We start from the raw sequence: 27,474 nt of genomic DNA on the forward strand, positions 1-27,474 counted from the left end.
AATAATGTTACAGATAACAAAGTATATACTTCTCAATGAACAGCTAGTAATTGGCTAAAATGAACACCTTTCACAAAACTATTAATTATGAACTTTCACATTTTTTAAATGTTTACTATACCTTAGACTTTTCTTATGTATGTCAGAAACTTAATTTAGATGTTTTTAATGTTTTTGGTGTTAAGGTTGCTTGTAAATACTGTTTTACAAAAGAGAAAGTTTAGAAAGTCTCCCCCTTTATTCCCTCCCTCCCCCCCCCCCCCGTATGATGTAGTTGAGAGCCAGAGTGATGGTGATTAAACCTCGATCTTTTGACTCAAGTATTATTAGTTGTGTGTGATGCATAACCTCAGAACTAACGCCCCAATTCAGCAAAGCATTTAAATAAGGATTTCACTTTAAGTATGCTTTTGAAGTCACTGAGATTTAAGCACATAGCTAAGTACTTTGCCTAATGAGTGTTTGAGTTAGGTTTAGGGTCTGCATCCACTGAAGTTTAAGATCAGACTCTTGGGACTTTAATGAGAGCAAGATTGGGCCTTTACCTTGTTCCTCACCAAGTTCAGGTCCACATGTGTAGCGAGAGGCTCGCTGCATGTCCATCTTCTGTCTCACCAAGAAGTGGGTAGTAAGCCTCTCTTACAGAATCAAACAGTGGCATCCCACAAATGGAAGTGTGAGGAATGATGGTACCATCCCATGCCAGCCTGACCCTTTCTACCTTAGGGATGATTTAGGGAAAACTCTGAGATCTTTGAGTTTTTTCTCCCTACCTTTCCTCCACCACCAAAAAGCAGGTATTTCTATGGGAAGGACTTGGAGTAAATTGGTCCTATATCCTATCCTTTTACAGTGAGTCCTTTCCACTCTAGGATAAGAACTTTATCTAAAGCCATATTTAATCACAGATGTTGCCAAGAGGGTTTTAACCTGTCTACAATTTGGAAAAATTATGCTTTTTGGCAAACAAAATTATATAGAACTTATGCATGTACCCTAGAATGTGCTGTAGCTCACAAAAGCTTATGCTCAAATAAATTTTAGTCTCTAAGGTGCCACAAGTCCTCCTTTTCTTTTTGTGGATACAGACTAACACAGCTGCTACTCTGAAACTTGACTAGCATTGTTACTTTTAACTGTAAACACAGTTTGTACATTTAACATGGTTCTGATTTCATTCAGGACAGATTCTCTAGTGCCTTAACACTTAAAGATCAAGTGTTCTCCTTTTCCCACATATACTGTTGTGACGTTCCCCTGGAGTTGTCTGGACTGGTGATCAACTAGGTCACCCCAATCCTTGACTCTGGGAGCCAGCCTTACCCTGCTCTGCTGTGAGAACCCCCACTTCTGGGCTGTTCACGCACACCCTCTGGCAGGTAAGCTGCTCCTTGGATTGTGCAGCCAAATGACACTAGACAATATCTCCGGTCCCAGACACAACCCTAGGAACCTCTGTCTTGCAGTGTCCAGTTATGCCCACTGGATGCTGCAAGTTTATAGTTGTTCGTCAGTTTAACAAAAAAATTGATATGTACCAGGCTTGTTATCCCAAGGGGAGTGACACTCTTCAAACCAAACAGATTTATTAACTACAAAGAGATTAAGTGATTATAAGTCAAAGCATAACAAGTCGCATTTGGTCAAATGAAATAAAAGCAAAACACATTCTAAGCTGATCTTAACACTTTCAATGCCTTTATAAACTTAAATGCTCTCCCCTTTGATCAGCGCTTCAGTCGCTTGGTGTGGTGTCTGTAGCTCTCTCCCTTTTATCATGTTCGTTCTTCCCTCTTAGCTTTGCCCCCTTCCCTCCGCGTTCTCTTCCCCCCCCCCCCCCCCCTCCAAGTGTCTGGTGAGCGTGTCTGGTGAGCATTACTTCATCGCATTCCCAAACTGACCAAAGGAAGGGGGGTGACTCACTCAGAGTCCAACAGATCCTTTTGTTGTTGCCTAGGCCAGTGTCCTTTGTTCCTGTGAGGCTGGGCCCCAGGTTTGTCCTATACATGCCCTGATGAGGTGGGAACTGCCCCTCTGCTGCTGGACAGTATTTGCCTGGGCTTGCTTTAAGCCATGAGGACACGTTTTCAGCCTCAAACTTATATATATTACCATAACAATGCTCAGTACATCATGAGCCTTCTGAAGACACTTGCCATGAAAAACTTTGCATTAGACACCACACAATCATAAGGATGAACTTGGGTGTGCTGGGTGTTCCCCTAAGATACAGAACATCACAACTGTGCATTTTAAAATGTAAAAATATGACTATAAAGGGCTATCATAGTATCAGCCTCTGCATTTAGAGGCAGAGGTTTTGACTTTCACTTGTGGTTTACACCAGCCTAAGAAAAATCAAGACCACAATGTTTCTTGTTCAGTGCATGGTATGGTAGCTTACTTGTATGCAGTTAAAACTGCTTCCTAAACTTTTTCCCTTCCTAGTTTCTCATTTTATTTCCTTCTACATACACATTTTTCTTTGACACTGTTCATCTATCAAAATATAGGAGACTCCATTGCAGTGGAGTCTGCTAAGCGGTCAATATTTTTTATAGTGTTCCCTCTTTTCAAACATACCAAGAATCTGCATCAAAGTCCTGATTCATTCCCTAGCACAGTTACTTATATATAGCCAAAAGTACTTTAAATTTTTTAAAAACATTGATTATATTACACTCCTAAAACTTTTTCAGTTTAGGTACACTGTCACTGGTATTCAATCAACTAACAATAATTTTCTGCAGCCTGAAGTTCTAGCTACTTGTCATTTCCTATGTCATCTTAGAGTGTGTGTTTTTTTTTTTAAGAGCCAGAACTGTAAATAGCAGACACAAAAGATCATGTTTCGCATAGTCATTTTATTACACTTTTTGCAAGAGTGACTGTTGAGTCAAGACACAGACTGAGTCAGGTACTATCTGTTAGTGGCGGCTGATGCCTCCCAGGGCGCTCCGAGCCAGCAGCGCGCATGCTCCTGGGGGGGGCACTCACTCGACTAAACCCTACCTCCCCTCTAAACGAGCGGAGAGCTGCGGACTGTCCTATCTCCGCCGCGCGGGGGGAGATGGTTTATCCCCGATCACCAGGAATCTCTCTCAGTAGAAAGAAAAGGAGTACTTGTGGCACCTTAGAGACTAATAAATTTATTAGCGCATAAGTTTTCGTGAGCTACAGCTCACTTCAGAGTTTGGTGTTGAGCTGTCCGCTCCAAGGCCCGCCCCCCCCCGCTGCTGGGAGAATGGAACAGCCCGACCCTGGAGCCTCAGCATCCAATCAAAATGCAGCTACTAACCAATGCGAACACCGCTGCGCTGAAAGAGCTCCGCCAATCCGAAGCTGCCTAGAAGGAGCCTATCGGAAAAAGAGCTTCATTCAGCCAATCAAAAGTGGCGGATTGCTGTTGCCGTGTCAAGACTGGGGGCGAGCCTAGGGCGTTCCTTAGCTGCCGCCGCTCAATGGCGTCGCGGTGGCGGCCTTGGAGAGCGGCGAGCGCAGGTGGGTGCGAGCTTCGGCGGCTGCTCTCGGGCAGGTGTCGGCGGGGGGAGCTGGCCCGGTGGGGGTGGTGGAAACGGACCGGGGCACTTGGCTAAACCGCTGCTGGGGCTGAGGGTTGTAGCCGCCTTCGTCCGAGCGCAGCCTCTCCCCTCACGCACCCGGCTGTCGGGGTCCCTAGGACCCCGGGCGGTGGTACCCTGCGTGGGCCAGAGGAGCCGTGGGCGGTAGCCAAGGCGCTGGGTCTCACCGCGGCCGGCGGGAGATTTAAACCGCTCTCGGGGAAGAGGCTGGCCCAGCGTACCCGCCCCTCAGCTGTGAGAGGACACGGTGGGTGCGGGGACCTCAGCCTTGGCGCTCCGCGGAGCCGCTCCGCCCTGAAGAGGAGCTCGGTGGTGCTGGGAAGCGTGTCGCCGACAGGCCGTACTACCTCACCCACCTCGTCGCTCTCGTCTGCGGGGGCCCTGGGGCTGCTATCACCTGCAGAGTCTGGGCTGATGTGAGGTGCGTCCGAGGGAGACTGCCGTTCCCAGCGTGTCCTGCTCTGTTTCCGGCCAAGCAATAGATGGTCTGCGCTTGGATCCAGATATGCTGGGATGTGGGCCCTGGACGTCCTTCTCGGAGAGAACAGATGTGTTTAACCATCTTGCTAATTGTTTTGAGGTCTGTCAATAAATTGAATAAATAACAATCAACCAACGCTCTTTGCTTCAATAAATAATCAGCTTTAATCCAAGTATATTTGTAATTTCTACAGTATATTTTTGATGTAATGAGCAATGCTGATTGTGTCATACATTTAGGTAGTTAAATGTCATTTTGAAGCGTATTCTTGTGCTAGTTTTACAGGTCATGGTTACTTTTGTCCAACCAGGTTGCAAAAACATTTATTCCTAGTTTAAGATGTGTGCGCTTGCAAGTAATCTGGTGATATATATTATTTTGGAAAACAATGGTTTATATAAACATATTGTAACATATAAAATGGAGTGATAGCCATTAGCACTGGAAGTTTGTGGCTTTGGTTACAAAAATATATTCCCTCTGTATTTTAAAAGGCAATGCCAACTCAACATTGCTAATAATTCCATAAACAATAATTTCCTCCTTGTCCCCTGTCAATTTTTGTGGTTTTAAATTCAAATTTTTCCTGGTTTTTCAAAAATGGTACTGTGTGAAAGATCCACATACACTAAATGCTGGCAAATTCAAAATAAAACAAACTGAAGAACTAGAAACATTTTTCTCATTAATCTTAACAGAAAGCTCTTTTAGTTTTAGCGATCATGGGTATTATTTGTAAGTGTTCTTCTGCCATGTTTATAAAAATATGTTGTTTAATGTTGATAAGCAGGCAAAAGCCTGTGTAGATGATTGAGGATATATGCCTCATAATATTTCTCTCACTATATAAGTCAATGCCTAGGCATGATAGAAAGTTTGGTTATCTTCCCTTTAGGAAATTTTAGTTCGATCTCTCCTCTAACATCGGGTCTGTTTCTGCACCCTTGAAATCAGTGAGAATATGCCACTTATTTTAATGCAAGAAAGACTCTTATCTTTATGTAATGTTTTTGTGGTGGATATTTGTTTACAGTCAATGTAAATTGCCTGGGAGTGGAATTACAACCTGCAGGAAAACTCCAGCAGTTATTTAACAGTAATTGTATCAACTCTTAAGTTTTCTTGTTTCCTTCAAGCTCATGCAGAATTTCAGCTTGATGACATTGAACATATGTGGACAATTGTGATTAAAAAATAACCGAATTTGTGCAGTTATAAACATGTCGAAGAGTTTGTCATCAAATATTTGGAAGTAGAATCTATGTATCCTTCATAACAGTAAGTAAATGATACATATGTATGAGGAAAACCTAGGAGATTTGGTTTTGAAAGCACTTTTCTGTTTTTAATACCACAAATCTTCACTTTTATTTAAATGGCCTTAAATTACCTCTTTAAAAACTTTGATCTCTTCGCTCCTTGGTGCACGGGATTGCTTTGTTTTTGAGAATTGTACGTGGTTCTTCTGCAGCAGTACACATCACTAATACTTAAGGTCAAATTCTGCTCACCTAATTTGTATGCGAAGTCATATTAAAATCAATAGGACTGCTTGCACAAGTAAGGCAAACTGAACATAGTCCCTAATCAATGCAGACAGCTGGGCTCCTTGCAGTTTTTTAGTTGTTTTTCATTATTTTGTTTTACCATGCCCACACACGTAATAAGATCTGCACAGAGAACACATAGAAGCCAGGCCCCAACCCATAAGTAGGGCCCTACCAAGTTCATAGTCCGTTTTGGTCAATTTCATGGCCGTAGGATTTTAAAAATCGTAAATTTAATGATTTCAGCTATTTAAATGTGAAATTTCACAGTGTTGTAATTGTAGGGGTCCTGATCCAAAAAGGAGTTGTGTAGGGTGGGGCGTGTTGCAGTACTGCTACCCTCACTTCTGTGCTGCTGCTGGGGGAAATGCTACCTTCAGAGCTGGGCAGCAGGAGAGCAGCAGCTGCTGGATGGGAACCTAGTTCTGAAGGCAGAACTGTCAGCATCACTAGCGCAGAAGTAAGGATGGTATGGTATTGCCACCCTTACGTCTGCGCTGCTGCCTGCAAAGCTGGGCCCTCAGTCAGCAGCCACTGCTCTTTGGCACCTAGCTCTGAAGTCCGCGCAGAAGTAAGGGTGGCAATACTGCAATCCCTCTAAAATAACCTTGTGACCCTGTGCAATTCCCTTTTGGGTCAGGCCTCCCAATTTGAGAACCGCTGGTCAACCCCATGAAATCTGTATAATATAGAGTAAAAGCACACAAGACACGATTTCACGGGGGGGGGGGGGGGGGGGGATCAGATTTCACAGTCCGTGATACGGTTTTCATGGCAGTTAATGTGGTAGGGCCCTACCCATAAGATCTCACACTGTAAAAACTGACTTGTCATACAAATGTGGTAATTACGTACTTGAGGAATGTGGGAAAGAAGGATTACTAAAATAGTGATGTCTACAGTCCTTGTTAGAGAAAAACAGAACATTGAACTCTTGCCAGGTAAATAAAGGGGAAACTAATTTATATTGTGAGTGTTTGTAATGTTTACGTGCAGACATACTCTGGTGAAGAAATCCTGGCTTCATTGAAGTCAGTGGGAAGACTGGGATCTTTAAATTTTATTTCTTTAAAACGAGCATTTCAGTTTAAAGGATCCAAAATATACGTTTTATAAACACAAGCTTTTACAAAACTGAACACCAGTAGAAGTGGTTTCCTTTTAAACAAATCCAATAGAAAGTACTTCTTTCCGTTCCCCCCTCAAAAGTAAAATAATTTCCTCCAGCGTTTGCAATCTAAGCATTGCATTAGAGCATAAAAACCTGAGTGGAAATTGAATAGACTTTTTTTAATTGTTCTAATTTTAAAAGTAAGCAAATAGTAAAATAAAAAACATTTAAAATTCAGATTAAGGTTTGTAATATGAATAACTTTTTGTTAAATGATAGTCTTTAATTGGGCACTGTCCCTTTAAATAGCTTTTAGAAGAAGTCTCATGCTGTTTTCTTGGATTTCTTTTTCACTAGACTAAGCTGCCTTTTATATTCATAATGTTAATAAAAGATTACAACGAATTCTGATTATTATTTTTATCTGTTTAGGGACTGAAGATTATGCACCTAAAATGACTCTTCAGGAGATGGTGCATCAGGCAGCCAGTCTGTATTCTGATAGAAAAGCAGTATGTTTTGATGAATGTAATAAGCCTCCAATTTTCTACACTTACAAGGAGGTTGTTAGTCTTGCCACAGAATTAACGGTTTTCCTGCAACACTACTGTGATCACAGAGGAACATTTGAAATAGGCCTGTACTGCTATCCTGGAATAAATTTACCATCTTGGATTTTAGGGTAATACTTCTATTTTAGCTCTTGTCTTCTCTAAAGTCAGTCTACACTAAAGAAATTTTTTTTTTTAAATCAACAAACTTCAAAACCAGTGGAGCACTAGTAGCTAGACCCATATTAATTGATTTTATTAACTGATTTTATAAACTGGTTTAGCTGAACTGTTTGGAATGTTATGCATCCTTATTGCTGTATTGGTAAATCCAAGGGGGGTGAGGTGTGGTGTGGTGTTTTTTCTTGTAAAAAAAAAAAAATCCAGAGCACTTTGGCTTGTGGCTCTTAGATTCGCTGGCAAAGCTATTAGAACTTTTAAGTTCCCTGTACCAGTGCATATCTACGTAACTGTCCATGAATATGCAGCACATCTTTGTTTAAATGCATATCTACAGACAGAAGCATATAGTCTAATTTATATGGTGGTTTTTTTCCAGACAGTCATACCTCTGTTCAGTTAACTCCCCCCGTCCTTTTCTCCATCTCCTCCCTCCCCAAACAAACAAAGGTACTAATTCAGAATTAAGGCTAGGTCCAAGTTTCAGGCTTTAAATCCATCTGATTTGGCTGTAGCCTGATTGCTTTGGATCTTTTCTCTAAAAGAAAATCTAGAAAATGAAATGCAGAATTAAGTTGGAACAATAAGGACACACGATTAAAATAACAAATAGTGAGGAAATGTAAAAGTTGAGGCTTCAGCACTGTCAGTTCAAGAATATTGCACATAAGCACTATTCCCTTGTTCCCTTGTTTTCTGGTTAACTAGTTTAAAATGTTACTATATACATCAGAAATAGGCTTGAAAGAATACGATTTTTGTCAGTAAATGTCAGTAGACGTTTGACTTCACTCTTCATATTAAAAAGATGATACAATATTTCCATAGATCACAATCAACATTTACAGACAGGCAAAGTAAGAAAAATGCTGCTTGAGAACATATTAGAGTCAAAATCCAGTGATTTAGACTTATGAATTAGGCTTGTTTACAAACGGACTAGTGAATAAATATTAAAAACAGGTATGATTTGTTGATTTAAGTATACTTTGTATATTTTGACATGGGGTGTTGGCAGTTTGTGTATTAACAGTTTATAAAGCTTTAACTTTTTGAATCTCAACATCAGTTATTCAGCTGTCTTATCATTGCCCCACAATTTCCCAGAACTGTGAAAATATAGATTTTAAAAAATGCTTAAAACCCATAATTTTATGTAATTGTGAAAATTTAAATTGATATAAAAATGCCTACAAATAAACAGACATCTGTCAAAATCGTAACAAAATAAAAATTGTATTCTTCCAGGCCTAATCATAAAATATATCAAACGTATGGGTTGTGCAATACGGCTAAATTCATGTGACTGCTGGAATCTTAACTTTTGCACTTCCTAAATCTCTGTTTTAACTGTGTGTCACAACCATAACATTTTATTAACATGTGACCAATGTGTGCAGCAGTGGACACAATTCTTGGTGCTTTGGGAGGCATTATGCCACACATGCGTACTGAGTGACAAGTGCTTAAAGGTTCCATTGGCTTCACCAATATAACTTGTAAGTTCCTTGACCAATGAGTGTGTACTTACAAACTGTTCATGCATGTGTAATGCACCTTTAGATTTAATGGCATTTTCTCCTGCACATGCTCAACTTCACTGATGGAAAGCAAGAAAACAGTGAGTTAAAACAGGCTTTATGTACTGAACCTGTTTTGCTCAGGCTCTTAGAGCAACTGCTGATCCCTTTATATGCTCTTTCTGCCAAATTTGGCTGGTTTTGTTCATGTAGTGTTTTACACCAGCTATCCCTTGTTCTGTTAGTGTGATGAGAATTAATTTGTAAGGGAAAGCCAAATAGAAATAGATTGATTTATTTCAAAAATGAAACCTCAGATTTTAAAAACCCGATTAATATACCATCAGTTTTATTAATCTGGATGCTCAAGGCTTTTTGATAAAGACAAAAAGCCAAGAATTCTTATTTGGTAAATTAAGCCACTAGGTGGTTCATATGCACAGTAGTGATAATAGTAGGCACTGAAGAAACACAGCAGTATAAAAGAAGCATAACTGATGGCAGTGGGATGATACTTATATAATCTCTTCCCTAAAACAAAGGCAGATATAACTCAAATCTTCACAAGTCAGATCTCATGAACAAGTGAGAATAAAACTGATGTTCCTAGCATGTATTATGTATCAGCTCCATGTACACATGTGCTACATATTGTACCCAGGCCTTGGAGGAAGAGGAGCGAGCAGCGGGGGATGGGGGAGCCTCAGGGAAAGAGGTGCAAGCAGGGGCTGGGTCACAATCCAGGCTCCGGCGGGGGCTCCCCCACTTCTAGGGAGCTTCTGGCGCTTGTGTTTAAGCCTCCCCAAATGGAAGACTCACATTCCGCCTGTGTCTGGAAACTAAGGGATCTTATAGCATAAAAGAAGCATCTGTGGAATTTATGTAAAACTTAAGATATATTTTTAACTCTCTTTTACAATGCTATTAATTGACTTGAATTTTTGCCTTGTTAGAATCCTCCAAGTTCCAGCTGCATATTCTCCTCTTGATCCAGATGCACCACCAGTATTATCTACCTATTTTATGAAGAAATGTAACCTCCAGTATATCCTTGTTGAGAATGACAAAATAAATGTAAGTGTTAAGAATACTAAAAGGAACATTAAAATGGGATTTAGAAAATTGCAGCAGTTGAGTTAATTGCCTTCTATTTACCACGTGCTCAGATGTAATTGTCTTCATTTTGACAGCGAGTGGTTTTCAAGCTGTTCTGCAGTGGGTCAAGAACATGAGTCTCAACCTTAGGGGAGACTGTTAAGAAACAGGGCACAAACCCCAAATTGGCTTGGAGTTCTGTACTTAGATTTCTCCAACCAATTATCAGGTGTAAACGTCTCTGGCACTATTACAGTCTTAATGTGGAGTGACAGTCTCCTTGGGTACCACCCATTTAAGCTTGCCTTTGTGATAGATGGTCTCTTACACACAAAGTCACAACAGTATTACTGGTTTCTCCCAGTCCCAAAGGATGAGTGACTTACCCAAGGTTAGTTGCACTTTAGATCTCACACCAAAGACAGTGCTTGTAACCAATCCTATAATAACAGATCTAAAGATTTATTAAGTAGGAAAAGGAAATAGTTATTTACAAAGTTAAAGCAGGTGAACACGCACAGAAATGTTAGTCTTAAGTTTCAAAGAGTAATAGAAGCTTCTATAATAAGAAAACTCTATATGTCCCCTAGTGTCTTCTGTGAGCTGCCAATGAGCTAATGGGAGGAATTCACTTGCATGTCTCCTCTTCCTGGGGGGTGGGGTGGAATTGGCAAAGTCTTTTGACCTCTGATATTCCACAGTAGTTCCTCTGGTGTGGTTGGGCCTTCTTTATTGGACAGACACCCCCTGTTTGAGACTACGGCCTGGTATATACTAGGAAATTAGATTGGTATAACTACATCACTCAGGGTTATGAAAAATCCATACCCTGAGTGACATAGTTAAACCAACAACCCCAGTGTAGACAGCACTAGATAGGTCAAGAGGAGAATTCTCCTGTTGAACTACTACCTCTCGGGGGACAGGAGGTTCCAGCTCTGTTTGTTGGTGTTCCGTTGAGACCTAGAGGCCTTGGTATGAGCTGGCACCTGGTTTGCCAGCATGACAATGGTGATCTACCTTGGTTTTACACAGACATTTTCAGATAATGTGAAGTATCTGGATGCTTTTCTCTAGACATCACCTTATTTTCCGGTTCACTTATTCACTTCCATGGTTTTGTAACACATTCTACAATGGTGGGTATTGGTATTCAGGAACCCTTGCAGTATTCCTCCCCATAGGTGTTGCACATCAAGATGGAATGCAGAGCTCTTTGAGGAAACTTCCACAACATCTAATTTACTACTGATTATTAGATCATCATTTTTATGAGTATTAAATTCATCCACAATTTTTAAAAAAAGAGTGAGCAGCTGCTTTCTGAAAACCAGACTTCTTAAAGCTTTCTCAGGTTGGACTCCCAAAAGTGGAGGCGCTCAAAATCACTAGTCACTTTTGAAAAATTCGATCTTTATTGTTAGTAGTACAATGTGAGAATGGAGACAGTAAAACTGTGCACTGAGCTTTGCCTTTAACTTGCTTGTAAACTATTTTATTCTCTTACAGAAATTCAAAATATCCCATGCTGGCTGGTTTTACCAGAGTTCTTTTGCAATAGATCATGTTGGTTTAACTCTTTTCCAAATTAATTGGAACGATGTTGATGTAAATTTGCTGTTAGATGGCGCAGAAGACAAAACTGGAATCTCCAAAGCTACAAGTAATTGGGAGACAGATTACGTAGCTGACCTGGACCAACTTAAAGCAAAGACATCACAAAGGGGGTACATGGATGTCAGGCAGCAACATTCCTTGGCATACATCTTGCATACGTCAGGAACTACAGGGATCCCCAAAATAGTCAGAGTACCTCATACATGTATTGTGCCAAATATTCTTCATCTTCAGTAAGTTCACTTTTCAAAGGACTGACAATTAGGGGCCAGATTTTCAAAATATCTTAATATCTAACAGTGCTTGTATTTGTTTGTCACTGATAGCTATAGTCTTGCTTTATTTTGTGAATCACCTCACTGGAGGTGATCTTCACTGGTCTGCAAAGGAAAGGGAAAAATTGCAAAAGCTAGCTGCAGCTGAGTAAGTATATAAAGCCAAGACTTGGTGCCCTTTTGAAAGTGTTATTAACTTGGAAGTAATCATATTTTACGTTCACAAAGTACATTGCAAAATAAGGTGATTACAAAAGTGTGATTAAGGGGGGATTGTGCCAAAGTCTAGTATCAGATATGGCTTTGAACTACCGGGAATGACTGAGGCAAGAATAACTTCAGTACAGTAGAAGTACTCTTCACAGATTCATTTGGCAAACAGTTGAAGCCAACTGGAGTTGAAGACCCACATGCTCTGGGTCTAACTGATTGCCATATTTGGGGTTGGAAAGGAATTTTCCCCTGGGTCAGATAGGCAGAGACCCTGGAGGGTTTTCGCCTTCCTCTGCAGCATGGGGCACAGGTCACATGTTGGTTTAAACTGGTGTAAATGGTGGATTCTCTGTAACTTGAAGTTTTTAAACCATGATTTGAGACTTCAGTAACTCAGCCTGAAGGTATGGGTCTATTACAGGAGAGTGTAGGTGAGGTTCTGTGGCCTGCAATGTGCAGGAGGTCAGACTAGATAATCATGATGGTGCTTTCTGGCCTTAAATTCTATGAGCTGCCATTAGGGTGAGGGTGTGTGTGTGTGGGTGGTTCTCCCTCTCCCTCCAAGTTTTCTTTCAGTCAGTTTCTGAATAGAATAATATTTATTACTTTTCTTGGATATTCATTATTCTTAACATGCTTGACCTGATTTCATTACTCCCATATATCATGTGGATCATAATACAGACATTTTATTGCTGGTACTCTAAATGAAATAAATACAGAAACTTCGAAGTTGAACTTGTGATTCTCAGATACCTCTTTCCACCTCTCATATAGTAATTATTTTCCTCTGTAAGTCCTAATTACTGTTCTAGCTTTCTTGGCTTTTCTTTGTTCTGGTAAATACCTGCTGGAAAATACTAGTAATGGAAACACTGCTAGCCCAATACGGAGCGCAGCTATAGAGCGGTACTGATGAATGAGCACAGACCATTCAAATCTGCACAGAGCATGCAGAAGGTAGATGCAGATTCCTGAAGGACATGCTCTAGCACAACCAGAAGTTACGTGTTTGAAGATGCAAGAATCACTTGGTGAAATTCTCCTGTGTATGCAGGCAGTTATACTAGATGATGTTAATGGTCCCTTCTGGCATTAAATTTTTATTAATCTGGGTACAGATGTTATGCCATACAAGTGCTCCAACTCAGGACCCCTTCTGTTTTTAAATAATGCCAACCAGTTACCAGCATTTATATGCACCAGGCTTAATAACTCTGGCCTTTTTTTGTTTTAGATCCCTATTTAAGATCACACCAGATGATATGCTGTTCATGGCCTCACCTCTGACGTTTGATCCATCTGTAGTTGAGTTGTTCGTTTCTCTGATAAGTGGAGCCTCTCTGCTTATAGTACCAAACCCCATAAAAATGATGCCTCTGAAGTTGTCTGCCGCTCTTTTTCACCGTCACAGGGTCACAGTATTACAGGTAGGCCATTCACAATGGGGTCCTGTTGAGATACAAGGGATGTATTTTGTGTCTTCTTCTTTGTTTGCCTGTGTGTGCTGCTTTTTCATGATACCAGACAGTAACGATAAAGAAGTTTTTCCTGCAGCATCAGTTCACCTTTGTTTTTTATGCACCTGTTATCCTCTTTGCTACATAGTACTAGAGCTTCATAAAGCTAAGAAATTACCATTTGAAAGGATTGTTCTCAGTGATGTATGACAGATGAGATTTGACTGAAGCGAAGGTGCCTGCTAATTATGGAGCTTTTTAATTTCTTCTGACATTCACTCTGGCACCAAATAATGGGCTTGATCTTGCAGCCCTAAGTAATTCTTAATCATGGAAATAGTCCCGTTGCCAGAAACACGATAAACTAAAGTGCCCCTCAATAGTGCCATTTATAACATGATAAAGTGTGAGTAATAAGAAACAGAATGGTTATTTCCTCAATAAGTTTGGCTATTTATAAGCTGTTAGCTCACCCAAGATTGCACTGGCTTCCTTTCCTGTGTGTGTGTGTGAGAGAGAGAGAGCTACTCCTGTGTGATCTGAATTTTAACAGACTAAAATCTAATTTGCCTATGAAGTATACTAGAAATAAGTCTTTTGTAATCCTTACTAACTGAATAAGCCGAATTGTATGTTCTGTGGTACGATATGGTACTATGCAAAGGCTAATACTTGAGTAGAAAACTTCAAAAATCTCTGCTCTTGCGGGAGAGGTGGATCTATGTAAGTTGTTCTCATGAATCTAAAACTTGAAGCAGAATGTCTGTTTTATGTATAGGCAGTAATATGTTAATAGTCTGGTTAGTGAGGAGTATCCATTATTGAAACAACACAGCCTCTTAAAGTGACAGGCTTTTAATTAACGTTGCAACTGCAATACTTTTACTAGCCAGACACACAACCAGCATAGGAAAAGGTATTTTCTTGTTCAGTTCTGTCTCCAGCCTCACTATATCTTCCCTCCAACTCCCAAGTCATTTTTTTTAGCCTTCCCTCCTGCATGCACACACTCTTTTTAAAGATTTCCTTCTCTCCTGGAGAAAAGTGATTGTGGGTGTAAATTCAGGTTTACTTAACAATTAAGTGAAGACACCACAGCAAAAATAATCCAGCTGTTACAAAATATTAATGGTCAGGTCCTCTTCTGCTCTGTTTACAATGGAGGGAGTAAGTAAAATCCTGGTACTACAGGATACTTCTACACAGAGGAAAAAAAAAAAGACCCACAGCAGTGAGTCATGCCATGTGTAGACATACCTACAGACTCTTTTCTAGCACACTAAAACATCTTGACCACTGTCTTGCCTGATGTTTTTAGATGGTTTTTTTTCCTGGCCTCTTTCTCTTAAGTTGTAACCATAATTAGCAAGTCAGATGTTTCTTAAGCAGCTGAACTGTTTTTAGGGTTGATGGTGGTTGAGTCATTTTGATAAGAAGCTTTTAATTTGCATTTCCTTGAGTTTAATCACTATCTTGATCAGTAAAGGGAAGGGCCCTTAATGAAATAAATGACACTCTAGGGCTTAATTGATTAATTTCTGTGATAGTGTTTCTCAAACTTCAAGGCTGCTGTCCCAGGTATAAATCCAGGTATATTATGTTCCTTGCATTTCCCCTATCCACCAAACACGTTACCTTGTCAAAGAAGGAAATCAAGCCAGTTTGGCATGATTTGTTCTTGGTAAATATATGCTGGGTGCTAGTGATCACCTCTTCATCCTCCAGGTATTTGCAAATGGAGTATTTTATACATTGCTCTAGTAGTGTCCCATGTATCAAGGTCAGGCTGACTGCACTATAGTTCCCCGGCTCCTCCTTTTTCGCCTTTTTAAAGATGGGCACTATGTTAGCCCTTCTCCAGTCTCTTTGGGAGCTCTCCTGTCATTCATGAGTTTGCAAATATTATTGGCAGTGGCACCGGCTTTCTTCAGTTAATTCCTTGAGCACCTTTGAGTGAATAGCATCAGGCCCTGCTGACTTAAATTAATTCAAATTAGTCAGAAGATCTGACATGTTCCTTACTTATCCCAATCCGCATCTCTTCCCCTTTATTGTCTGTAACTTCGCTTGTAGGTCAGTCATGTTATTTTTTGTAAGAAGACTGCAGCAAAATAGGCATCAAGCAACTCCACTTTCTTATTTTCTGTTACCAACTCACCTTCTCCATTGAGCAGTGGGCCCACGCCATCCCTGATTTCTTTTTTTTTTTTTTTTTGTCTGACATATTTGTAGAACCTCTTGTCTCTAACATTTCTTGCCAATTATAACTCATTCCTTGCCTTATCTTGGCTGCTGATCAGATAATTTAATAGCATTGTCCATTCAGCCCACGCATGCACCTCCCCTCCTCCCATGCTCTGCCATCTTCTATAGAATTGCTAATTGGTTCTCTAGCTCCCTTTTAGAGCTCCCTTTTTTGCTCCTTTATCTTTTATTTAATAATAAAAAAACTTTGTTTTTCATCGACCTCACCCCATCTAGGGACCTCCCTGGACACAGGGTATGCACGGTTTACCGGGCTTTAAGAAGTGTCTCAGTTGCAAAGAATCTATCCCAGTGAGTGATGGTCTCTCAAGCAGTGGACACACTGAGAATGAGAACCACATCCCCAAGAAGTATGGTTTATGCCAACAATTGAAACCCAGATCCAGAAAGGATAGAAAACAGAGACTTAAGCTTCTCCTAATGGAAGCGGCCCTCCAACCACCATCCTTGCCACGCCAAGACTCTGGACATCACGAATCCTCACTGCAACCCTCTGAGGTGAGCCTAAGAAAACAACTATGAGCCACTCACACAAGGCTTCTAATGAAAGGGCTGTACGTCTCCACAGCAAGCCCTGATGAAGACTAAAACGATCTCTGGCTTGTTCAATATCATCGGTACCGACAGCATTGAAGCTATCTAAATCCGGTACCCAGAGCTTGCACAACACCACCCCCCCAGAACGTGTTGGGTTGCCTAAGGACCTGATGGGCACAGGGAGGGAATCATTGGTACCAACAGGGCGTGAGAAAACAAGAGAACTTCCCTGGGGAAGGTTCCTTCAGTGCGAACATCTGAGTTGGTATGCAGATGTCCGCACTGGTTGCATGCCAGAAACCAGTGGTCTGCTCAATCGTGACTGAATTGCCAACTCCTTTGGTGCAGACATTTTGGCACCTCCAATCACTACCAGTACCAATGCCTATGAAATTGCTGGACTTCTGGTACATGACAGACCTTTCAATGTCTGATGGACTGGACTCACCTATACTTGCTACAGGGATCACAGTACTGAGTCCACCCAGAGCTCCAGGCTTGCCAGAGACATCATGCAATGCACCCCCATTTTCAAGTGCTGAGTCAGTGACCAAAAAGACAGTCTCCTATCGGTCCTCTTATCCACCCTACTGTATCCCTTTCCAGTATGGACCTCAACCGTACCACCCCTCAGGCCCCTGGGTATGGGGAGCCATGGTACCCACCTCCAGGACCCTTCCCACCCTCTCAGTGGCTTTAATTGGACCCTTGGCAAGCACATAGACACCATGGCTCTAGCTCAGGCCTATCAGGAGCCAACGAGACACCCTCCTTCAACTGCTGCATCGAGGACATCCGAGTCCCCTGAACAGTTAAGAAAGGAACAAGAGTCTGAAGTCGAGGAGGAGGCTATGTCTCAGACTAACTTCTCCTAGTCATCACCAGATGAGACAGTGATGCCCCCTCCATCGTCACTGGCAGACGACTTCAAGCTTTTCCAGGAGCCAGCTGAGAGGGTCACAGATGCATTAAAACTACCATTACAAAAGATGACCGAGATACACCATAAACTATTAGACATTTTACACTCCTCTGCTTCTTCTGGAGTAGCCCTCCCTATTAATGAGGCACTCTTGGAGCTTGCCAAACTCATATGGCAGATCCCTGTATTGGTCCCACGAACATGCAAGTGGCCTGATTTAAAAAAAAAAAATTACATGCCAGCAAAAGACACTGAATTTTTCTTCTCCCACCCACCCCCTAATTTGATCATTGTGGACGTGGTGAACTCAAGAGGCCATCATCACCTGAAATCCACCCCCTATGACCGAGACTGGAAGTGCCTGTAATGGGGTGGCATCCTTGTAGATCAGGGTCAGTACAAAGATCTCACTTCTGGTACCATAATAAATCTGCCTCTCACAAGCGCCCCCTCTCTGGCAGATATGTGCCTGCAATCACTCGGTTTTGAATGGGGCAGTACCCACCTCTCGTGGGTGCCCCCTTTCTGGTTAGGTCGGAGTCTGCTTTTCTTTCAGTTCTTACAACATGGTGGGACAAACCTCTTGCTAGCGCACCCCCTCTCATTCTCCCCCCTCCCCACCCTGGCCAGTGGTTCTTTTGGTGGGTCTTCAGTGACTCATACAGTGTCTAGTTCTTTCTCATGGCTCTGGTATGGGGCTGTAGCACCAAGGCTTCCTTCCCAGAGACACTGCCTTACCTAACACTCTAATGGGTGCATCATGGTACCCTTAGTTGGTGTGTCCTTCTTGGCAGCCCTCCCAGGGCACAGTTGTCAGCCAGACCAGGTGGAAAGACCCAGCAAATGCCTACACGGGAATCCTGTTTGCTCAGCCTCTCTCATCACTACTTCTTACCACTGATGCATCCCTCATAGGATGGGGTAATCTCAACGATCTCACAGTGCAGGGCAAATGGTTTCCATCCAAGATATGCCTTCACATCAATATCTCAAACTCAGAACAGTCAGGAACGCATGTGCTCACTTCCTTCCATAGGTGATGACTTTTGGTTTGCCGGTGGGTGCCCCACCCCAGCTTCACTTCCTTCCCCCAAGACCTGCCCCACTCCACCTCTTCCTGCCCTCATTCTGCCCTCCCCTGAGTGCCTCCTGCCCATTGCTTATTCCTTTCTGCCCGCTCCTGCCTTAAGGGTGAGGTGTGAGTGTTTGGGGGGGCTCAGCTTCCCCCCCAAAACTAGCAGTTTTCAGCATATTTATACATTTTTTCATATTCTAGTTATTGAATGTGTGTCTACATTAAGATACCAATGATAATCATTATTAAAATAGTAATGAATTATATCATTACATTATCATGAATTACAATATATTAAAATCATGACGCTCAAATACAAGCTGTCTTCACTAATATCCCAGATTAAAGACATTACGTTTGCTCTGTGCTTCACACCTGTTTAGGGCCTGTTTGGGAGCTGAGGGACACTGATGGCTGTGGAAGAAGGTGGATGGGAGGGACAAGCAGTGGGGAGTCTTTCTCCTCTCCCTTCCTACTGCTTTCCCTGCCTCTTTCCTTCTCTCTTGTTTCTTCTCTGAGTCCTTGCTCCCCTTCTTGCTTCCCACCCATGTCCCTTTTCCTATCTCTCTCTGCTCTCCACCTCCTGGTGGTTCTGTCTAGTCCCCACCCATGCACTCAAAGCAGCAGAGGAGGTTCCCCCTCCTCGGGTAGGAAGGGTTGTCTAGTGGTTAAGGCACAGGCCTGGGGCTCAGGTGTTCTGGGTTTGATTCTCTGCTCTGCCACAGACTCTCTGCTTAGCCTTGGGAAAGTCACTATACCTTTGTGCCCTAGATCCCACCTGCCAAATGGGGCTAGTGCTGACCCTGCCTCCTAGGCTAAATCCATTCATGGCTGTGTGATGATGTGGGAAATGGAGATATTAAGGTGGGTAGATTTGGACTGAATTTTTCCACAGCCTGAGAGTGAGAGCTAGCTCTGCGTGGGGGGATGGCAGCGAGAGGGGCTCAGGCCAGCTCCGCACAGAGGGGGGGTTCGGCACTTCAGTCCTGCAGCTTCTGCCACTAGGGCGGCTGGGGCTCTTGAGCTGGGGGCTTCAGCCCCACGTCTTCTGTCAGGGTCTGGGGCTCCTGCCCCACGCAGCTCCTGCTGGGATCCGGGGCCTCTCCCGCCTGCCCTGTGTGGCTTCTGACAGGGCCTGGGGCTTCTCTTCCCCCAAATCCGCCACTGTACCCAGCTCTAGCCTAGTTGGGCTTCCTTGCGTCACCTGATGCCTGCTGTGGCGGAGTTGAGCCTGGCTGGGAGGGAGCAACCATACAGGTGGACGCCATGGCCACCAGCCTAAGAGGTATGGGGCGGCCACAGGTGAGCAGGGGCTGTCTGCATTGCTGCTGATAGCCCAGCTCTCCCACCCGCCCCTAACCCTAAGGCTTTTGTGTGTGTGTGAGAGAGAGAGAGAGATTCACTCACTCGCCGGACTAGGGAGGCATGAAACAGTTGATCTGAGCCTGCCTGACAAACCGCTGATTGCAGCTGTGTGCGGGCTACCCATATGAAACAGCTCATCCCTGGCCCCAAACAGCTGGTCATCCCAGTGGTCATCCCTATTTTTTTTTTTTTTCCATGGGTGCTCCATTCCCGGAGCACCCACGGAGTCAGCGCCTATGCTTCCTTCCACTGATCAGAGGTACACGCATACAGGTCATGACAGACAATATAGTGTGCATGTATTACATAAACCATCAAGGAGGTGCCAGATCACCCTACCTTTGTAGGGAAGCACTAAAGCTATGGAACTGATACATTTTCCACAGTGTTGCCATATTGATGGCCTACCTACTGGGAATGCACAACACGACAGTGGACAGTCTCAGCCACAAATTCCCACGCAGCCACGAATGGGAGATAGACTCAGTGATACTCTGAGACATATTCTGAGGATGGGGGGTGCTGATAATAGACTTGTTGGTTACTTACCAGAACAAAAATGTCCACGGTACTGCTCCAGAGCGGACATCAGCCCGGACTCCACGGGAGACGCTCTCCTCTTCTTATGGCACAAGGGCCTTCTTTATGTCTTCCCCCATTCCCTCTATTGCTAAAAGTCCTGTTGAAAATAAAAAGAGAAAGCAAACATGATACTGATCGCTCCCGCGTGGCCCGGACAGATGACCCACCCCCCCTCCCCTGTACTTTGGCGTTCTCATAATAAACTCTGTGGTAGAGAAGTAACTGGGGAGGGTTTGCCTGCACTGCACTGGTTAGCCTCGTGGCAGAGCATGAGGGGGAGGCAGTGCATGTGCATGCAAAACGGACACTGCTACCAAAATTCTCAGATCAGCGGAGGGACGCAGACACACATGCAGTGGAGCACCCATGGGGACATACATCTCAAAGAGCCACTATTACTGCACAAAGTGAGTAATTTCTTTTTAGATGTAAGTTGCACTGTATGGCCCTGATCCCACATTAGAATAAATTTGTGTGATCCTTGCTCCTACGCAGAATTCCATGTCAATGCAGTGGGACTCCCTGTTGATGAAGGGGTTTGTATTAGTGAATCCCAAAGCAAAATCAGGGCCTGTATCATGTGGATCAACAATCAGCTGCTGTTTGACCTGCAGATAAGGCCGTTTTGAAGAACTCCTTTGACTGGATAACAGTCTACACCTGTAAAATTCCACTGAAGATAATCTTCCTTTCCTTACAAACATTCTTCCTCACCACTCGGATCATTAGCAGATCTGTTCAGTACTTTGATGATGGATGTTATTGTAATCATGAATCCGTTTGGCTTTTCGTTGCATTTGGGAAAAACCTTACTGTGTGTTTGTAGGCCTGCAGTTTTCCATAACCTGTAAGAGCATAAATATCTTTGTGTGACATGCTCTTTTTTTTTTTTTTTAAACATTGCTCAGGCAACACCAACATTTCTCAGACGATTTGGAGCTCAACTTATTAAGTCAACTGTGTTGTCTGCCAGCACTTCACTCCGTGTCTTAGCCCTCGGTGGAGAAGCATTTCCTGCACTGAATGTCTTGAGAAGCTGGAAAAGCAGGGAAAACAAAACACATGTTTTTAATCTCTATGGCATTACAGAAGTGTCAAGCTGGGCCACTTGCTACAGGGTTCCTGAAGAAGTTCTTAGCTCTGATCTTCGGTGAGAAATTTCACTGTTTTGCTTGCTGCTTTGGTGCACACAAAGTGTGCAATTGTCAATGATCAAGTATTAAGGGCCCAACATTGCAAGCCCATTGGAGGCAGAATTCCCATTCACTTTGCTAGAAGTTGCATATGTGGAAGGATAACTGCTGATGAACATAGGTTTAGAAAGAGTAATGGTGCTTGGCTTTATCAATTTCAAAATGTTTTATATTTTCACTGTGGTTTCTTAGCAAGATTATTGTAAGAAGTTGACCTGAAAATCCAATAATAGATGTAGTAACAATACTTAGCGCACATATAGTGCTTTTTCATTCACTTCAAAGTGCCCTGCTAAGCAGAGAAGCATTGTTATCTCCATTTTATAGATGGGGAAACTGAGGCACATACGCGTTATTTATTCCACCCGTCCTTTCATTATGGCATACCTTACTGTTCAGCAGATAGTTCCATTGAAATTATTCCATGAGTAAGGGCAATAGAAATTGATCCTAACTGATTTTCTGAAGTAACTCAGGGTATGTCTACACTGCAGTTAAAAACCTACAGCAGACCAGTGCCAGCTGACTGAGGCTTCTGGGGCTGTTTAATTGCAGTGTAGATGTCCCAGTCTTGGGCTGGAGCCCAGGCTCTAGGACCCTGAGAAGGGGGAAGGTCCTAGAGGTTGGGGTGCAGCCTGAACCAGAATGTCTGCACTGCAGTTACACAGTCCGAGCCCCAGTCAGCTGGTACAGGCCAGCCGAGGGTGTAATTGCAATGTAGACATATCTTCAGAAGAAGAGCTGGGAATAGAACCAGATTTCCTGTTTCATGGGCTAGTGCGCTATCCACTGGTCACATGGTTTTCTCAATAATGAGAAGGCTGTTTATGCTGGAAGAAGTTTAACAGAGGTCATGTTAACTTTATATATATGAACAGGGGAGTCCAGCTGATATTGTTACAGTACAGAACCCAGCAGTAAAAATAAGTAAATACTATAATTAGCTTCCATCCTCTCCTCAGCGCGATGTATGATGAATTGCTAATGGTTTTCTTGGTCTCTTTGGCATGATACTTTTTTTAACCATTCTGTCAATGCTTTCTACTAGTTTCATATAATTCCTGGTGTTTGTGGTCAGGTAATTTATTAATTACAGAGGGTTTAGAAATTCCCAGAAGAGCTGTGGAAATGTTTAAGCACTGCATGATGCTCCTGACCCTCAGTTTTCATTTTGCTTTCTGAAATATGTAGCTATGCTCACACTTTCAAATTAAGTGCCCCTGTAGTTCCCTTCTATGGTCCCTGGAGGGTATTCACTTAAAGTTTCCAGCTCCCAGCTATTACCTGTCTTGGATGGAGCCCTGAGTCTTACCCTTGTGATAGGGATTTTAAGTCTGCACAGATCCATGCCTTACACTGTGATATCTCCAGCAAGCCAGTCTGCCTAAAGACAAGTGCCTGTGCTTTGCTCTCTTTCTGAGGGCTATGAACAGTGTGCTGCTATCAGTTACAAATTACCATGTATCTTTGTTTTTATTATGTTTTCTCTGTAATGCTTTTACCTTAATGTGCTTATTTAGACAATCATGAGATTTAAACACATAAAACATAGAATATTAGGGTTGGAAGAAACTTCAGGAGGTCATCTAGTCCAATCCCCTGATCAAAGCAGGACCACCACCAACTAAATCATCCCAGCCAAGGCTTTGTCAAGCTAGGCCTTAAAAACCTCTAAGGATGGAGATTCCGCCACCTCCCTAGGTAACCCATTCCAGTGCTTCACCACCCTCCTAGCGAAATAGTGTTTCCTAATATCCCATCTAGACCTCCCCCACAGTAACTTGAAACCATTGCTCCTTGTTTTGTCATCTGCCACCACTGAGAACAGCTGAGCTCCATCCTCTTTGGATACCAGAAGACATGTCAGTCTCATGGGGCTCTAGTCGGCACAAGTCTTTCTATGCTTTCTGCAAGGTCCTGTCTGTTTGTTGGATCAGAAAGAAGGCCCTGTGTCAGTTCAAGCTCATCCTTTTATGCCAAAAGCCCCTTCTTTGTCTTCTAGTTCCTGGAAAACCCATCTTAAACCAGTATAAGCAAATCACTGCAGGGGTTGGTAACTAGTTTGTGGTGTTTAATCTTAGTGACGCACCTTAATTACCTCCCACTGTTTTTAGTTCTTGTACGAGTGGTGGTAATCCTTCCCCCCTGGAATAGAACACAATCATACATAAACAATTAATTTAATACAGTGGCCCTGAAAATGGGGTAGCAAACTCATTGCCTGGCATCCTTAGTTACATGTGTAACCTGTGCTAGATGTATTTTCTGAAGTCTGCTGAATACAAACAAGCATCTTCTTTTGCACAAATGATATCCCTTATTAATCTGATATTGATATAATTGGATCCTCAATAACAAATGGTGGTGATTAGTCTTAAAGTCCCATACTTTTTTATGCAAAACTCCCAGTGAAATCAGTAAAGAGCTGTCTTCAAAATCTGGTGTTGCAATATGGCTTTTTATTAGGCAGTTATTTATATAAAAATAAATTCTCATTTGTGAAAAGAAAAACATAACTTCTGTAAACAAATTTGCTCATATTTCTGTTGCCTACTTGGGGTTCTAGTCTGAAGAAATTTATAACTGGCCGCAGAAATGATCTGGTGGTTTCTCTTGGAAGTCCAGCTGCCAACGTTTCCCCAATGGCTGAACTTCCAAGTGAAATGTTGGTTTTCTTTCAGCCTGGCTGCTGCGCTCCAGAGGTAGCTGTGCTACTTTTAATTTCTACTTACAAAGGTGCCAGTAAATTGGGAATATTTATAACTTCTGGTTCTTGGGCCTCACTCTGCTCACTGTGTGCCACTGGTGATACAATGGTTTTTCATTCCTTTTGCATCTCCTTTGCTGGTGATTCCCCTGGCATGGAGAATTCTAAGCTGCAGCAGAGCTGATATAGACTTCTCCTGCTCCATCCCCAGCAGCTCCCATTGTTGGGGGCATGGTTGGAGCATGCTGTGCTCTGAGTGATGAATGGCTCCTTGGGCAGATAGTCAACCAATGTAAATTAATGGTAGGGGCCAGCAGAATACCTGCCCTAAGATCAGAGAGCTGCAGCTGACTCCTTAGGCTTCCTCCTCTCTGTGTTTTGCTTATGCTAGACACAGCTATGAATGTAGCCTCAGGGTTTTAAAGGTGATTTGCTGGAGGGGTGGATTTGTGTCTCTGTGCCTGTGGGTGGGGGGAGTGTCCTTTGTTGCTGCTTTGTAGTGTATATAGAAGACTTGGCATTTTTTTAAATAAGATTATAGTCCTAAAGTAAAAACAAGAAAAATAGTCTTGTCATCTTTGTTTTTGCTGGTGGTCTTTCAGTTCCAAGCGTGGGTGTGTTAACTCTTTAACAAAGAGGTCTTTTCCCCATCTGCTTGTAACACGTGTCAACTTTGAACCCACCCAACGATTTGCAAATTGCTGCAACAGAGTGGGATAGGAAAGGAGGTGAGAGGTTATTGTTGGGGGCAAAGGTGCACTTCACAGAGTGCTTCACTTCACAAAGGTGCTTCTTTTCCAGTTAATCAGCAAGAGGTAGGGAATTCATTGGTGGACCAGAGTTGCAGACAGGAAATTGGGAGGAGTTGCCACAGCCCAAATAGTGGGAGTTGGTGGAGGAACTGCTAAGTGGGGAACATGATGAGGAGGAAGCTGGATGGGGCCCCACAAATCTCACTTCACATGGGGTATATCTGTACTGCAGTTCAGTGTATGCTTTACAGCCTGGGTACACTGACATGCACTAGCTCTGTTTGAGCTGATGCACTGAAAATAGGAGTCAAGTATCAGGGGGTAGCCATGTTAGTCTGTATCCACAAAGACAACAAGGAGTCTGGTGGCACCTTAAAGACTAACAGATATATTTGGGTATAAGTTTTCGTGGGTAAAGAACACACTTCTTCAGATGCATGGAGTCCTAAAAATAGGAGTGTAGCATGGGGTAGCATGTTTGCAACTGCAGTGTAGACATATCCACCGACCTCTGCAATGTCTGTGGTTGGCCTGCATTTTGAATTTTTTGTTTTGTCTGCTATCTGAAGGAAAATATTTTTACTTTTACATTTTTTTTTAAATGTTTAGATTTGATTCGCCTGTGCCACTGGGATCACCATTGCTTGGAACAACAGTTGAAGTCAGAGATGTCACTGGTTCTGCAGTTCTAGATGGAGAGGGACAAGTTTTCATAGGTTATCTTATATTTATTTCTCTTAATTTTTTAGTTTCAAAAAATATCTTAATGTTTTAATCTCTGTGCATTTTGTTTTCTAAAGTGCCACAGCCTGTATAACAAAACACTCTGAAATACAGAAGTGAAATCTGGTGTTTTTCTCTAGCAATGTTCTTTTTAAATTTTGTACAGTATTTAAACAATTTACCTGGCTGGATACTGATTTTTGTGATAAAACCCTGTCCAAGTTCTTTAAAGGACTGCCAGAATTATTGTTTCATACATTTAGATATTAACATCTAAAAGCCACTGCTTGTAACTTTTCAGTTTAAAACTACCTTCAGTAGTGTCATGTGCTCTTCAGTGGCGAAAGAATCAATCTATTCTCCATAGGCCCTCTGTGCCAGCACAGTTGGTGGATGTAAACCCTCCTAGCAACACATGGTGGCTGATCCTTCTCAATTAGAAAATGCTCAGGGAATAAAAATTCCATAAATCCTAAAAAGACTGCATCACAACATTCAGAGAAATGGTTCAAGTTCTCTCATTACAGCCTGAAACAGGGTGGGGCATCTAAATTAGCAGATACCACCTTAATGGGGACCACATATTTAGCAATATAAACTGTCTTCGGGAAATCAGATTAACAGGCAAGAAATTACCATTATTTTACACACACAACCAGTTTATTTTAAAGACTTGTTTTCTGCTTCCATTTGGCTCAGTATAAATAGAAGTTAGTTAACTGTATCAGTTAAATTAATTGTAGGATAGAGTCCCACTGATATTTCTGCTTTCAGAAGTTTAGTTCCAATCATTAGTGCCTTTATGTATGCCAAATGTCAACAGCTCTTTGCCAAGTTATTTTAATACTTGTAACGTTCTGAAATATGAGGTAGGACCTTCATAATTTTGTAGTTATAAGCTATAATATTACATTCTTTTGCATAGGTGGTAAAGAACGAATCTGCTTCCTTGATGATGAAGTAATTGTCCCTTTGAACACAATGAGAGAAACAGGGGACTTTGTGAGAGTGAAGGATGCAGAGATGTTTTTCTTAGGACGGAAGGACAGTCAGATTAAACGTCATGGCAAACGTCTTAATATTGAATGTGTACAGCAGGTAATATGATGTGTAGTGCTCAGAGCTTATGCAATGTGGAACATTTTGAACGGAAAGCTACAGTGACTTGTTCATCAGCAAAAAAGTGCAAGAATTAATGTAGTTGAATCAAACTTTGGGTGCAGATTTTTCAAAGTGCTCAGCATTCCAACAGCTCCCATTGTTCTCAGGAATGCTACCAGATGCTGAGCTCTTTTGAAAATCTGGCCTTTGTTTATAGTTTATTTTATGCAAACTAAATCTCAAAACTAAGTATAAAGAATTTGACAACTGAAGAATACTAACATGTGTCATTGAAAAGGATAGTGTAGTGTTTAGAGCACAAGGGTGGGCATCAAGACTCTTAAATTCTGTTCCTAATTTAAGTGGTCTGGGAAAGTCATGTGACCCCTCTTTATCTCAGATTACCCATCTGTAAATGGGTACAATAAGTTCTTACCTCAGCCAAGTACTCTGAGGATTGATTAATATTTCTAAAGCACTGAGAACCTTGGGCAAAAGACACTATATGAGTACTAAATGTTGATTAGAATTAGATCTGTAATGAGTCAAATATCAGCAGAGAGAGATTAACAGATGAAGGGAGAAGGAGAAGAAGGGATATGAAGTTTGGGAAAAGGAAGA

At 42.2% G+C, this 27,474-nt stretch overlaps 1 protein-coding gene across 12 annotated transcripts in view; it reads left to right on the plus strand.

Annotated features, from left to right (window-relative positions):
- Positions 1-3,377: 3,377 nt before the first annotated feature.
- AASDH (aminoadipate-semialdehyde dehydrogenase) overlaps positions 3,378-27,474 on the plus strand; it is a 61,861-nt gene continuing 37,764 nt past the window's right edge. For 3 of the 12 annotated variants that reach the window (XR_012668161.1, XM_075127897.1, XM_075127900.1), the window contains exons 1-8: positions 3,426-3,501; positions 7,153-7,402; positions 9,925-10,045; positions 11,576-11,916; positions 13,409-13,601; positions 21,286-21,527; positions 25,639-25,745; positions 26,678-26,850. Coding sequence is in view for 10 of the 12 variants with exons in the window: in XM_075127897.1 (XP_074983998.1) it covers positions 3,462-3,501; positions 7,153-7,402; positions 9,925-10,045; positions 11,576-11,916; positions 13,409-13,601; positions 21,286-21,527; positions 25,639-25,745; positions 26,678-26,850 (1,467 nt within the window). In the remaining 2 variants the exon portion in view is untranslated. The other 9 variants (XM_075127898.1, XM_075127899.1, XM_075127895.1 and 6 more) reach the window with 7 other exon arrangements.

Source organism: Caretta caretta, chromosome 4 (assembly GCF_965140235.1).
Source record: "Caretta caretta isolate rCarCar2 chromosome 4, rCarCar1.hap1, whole genome shotgun sequence".
Lineage (NCBI taxonomy): Eukaryota > Metazoa > Chordata > Testudines > Cheloniidae > Caretta > Caretta caretta.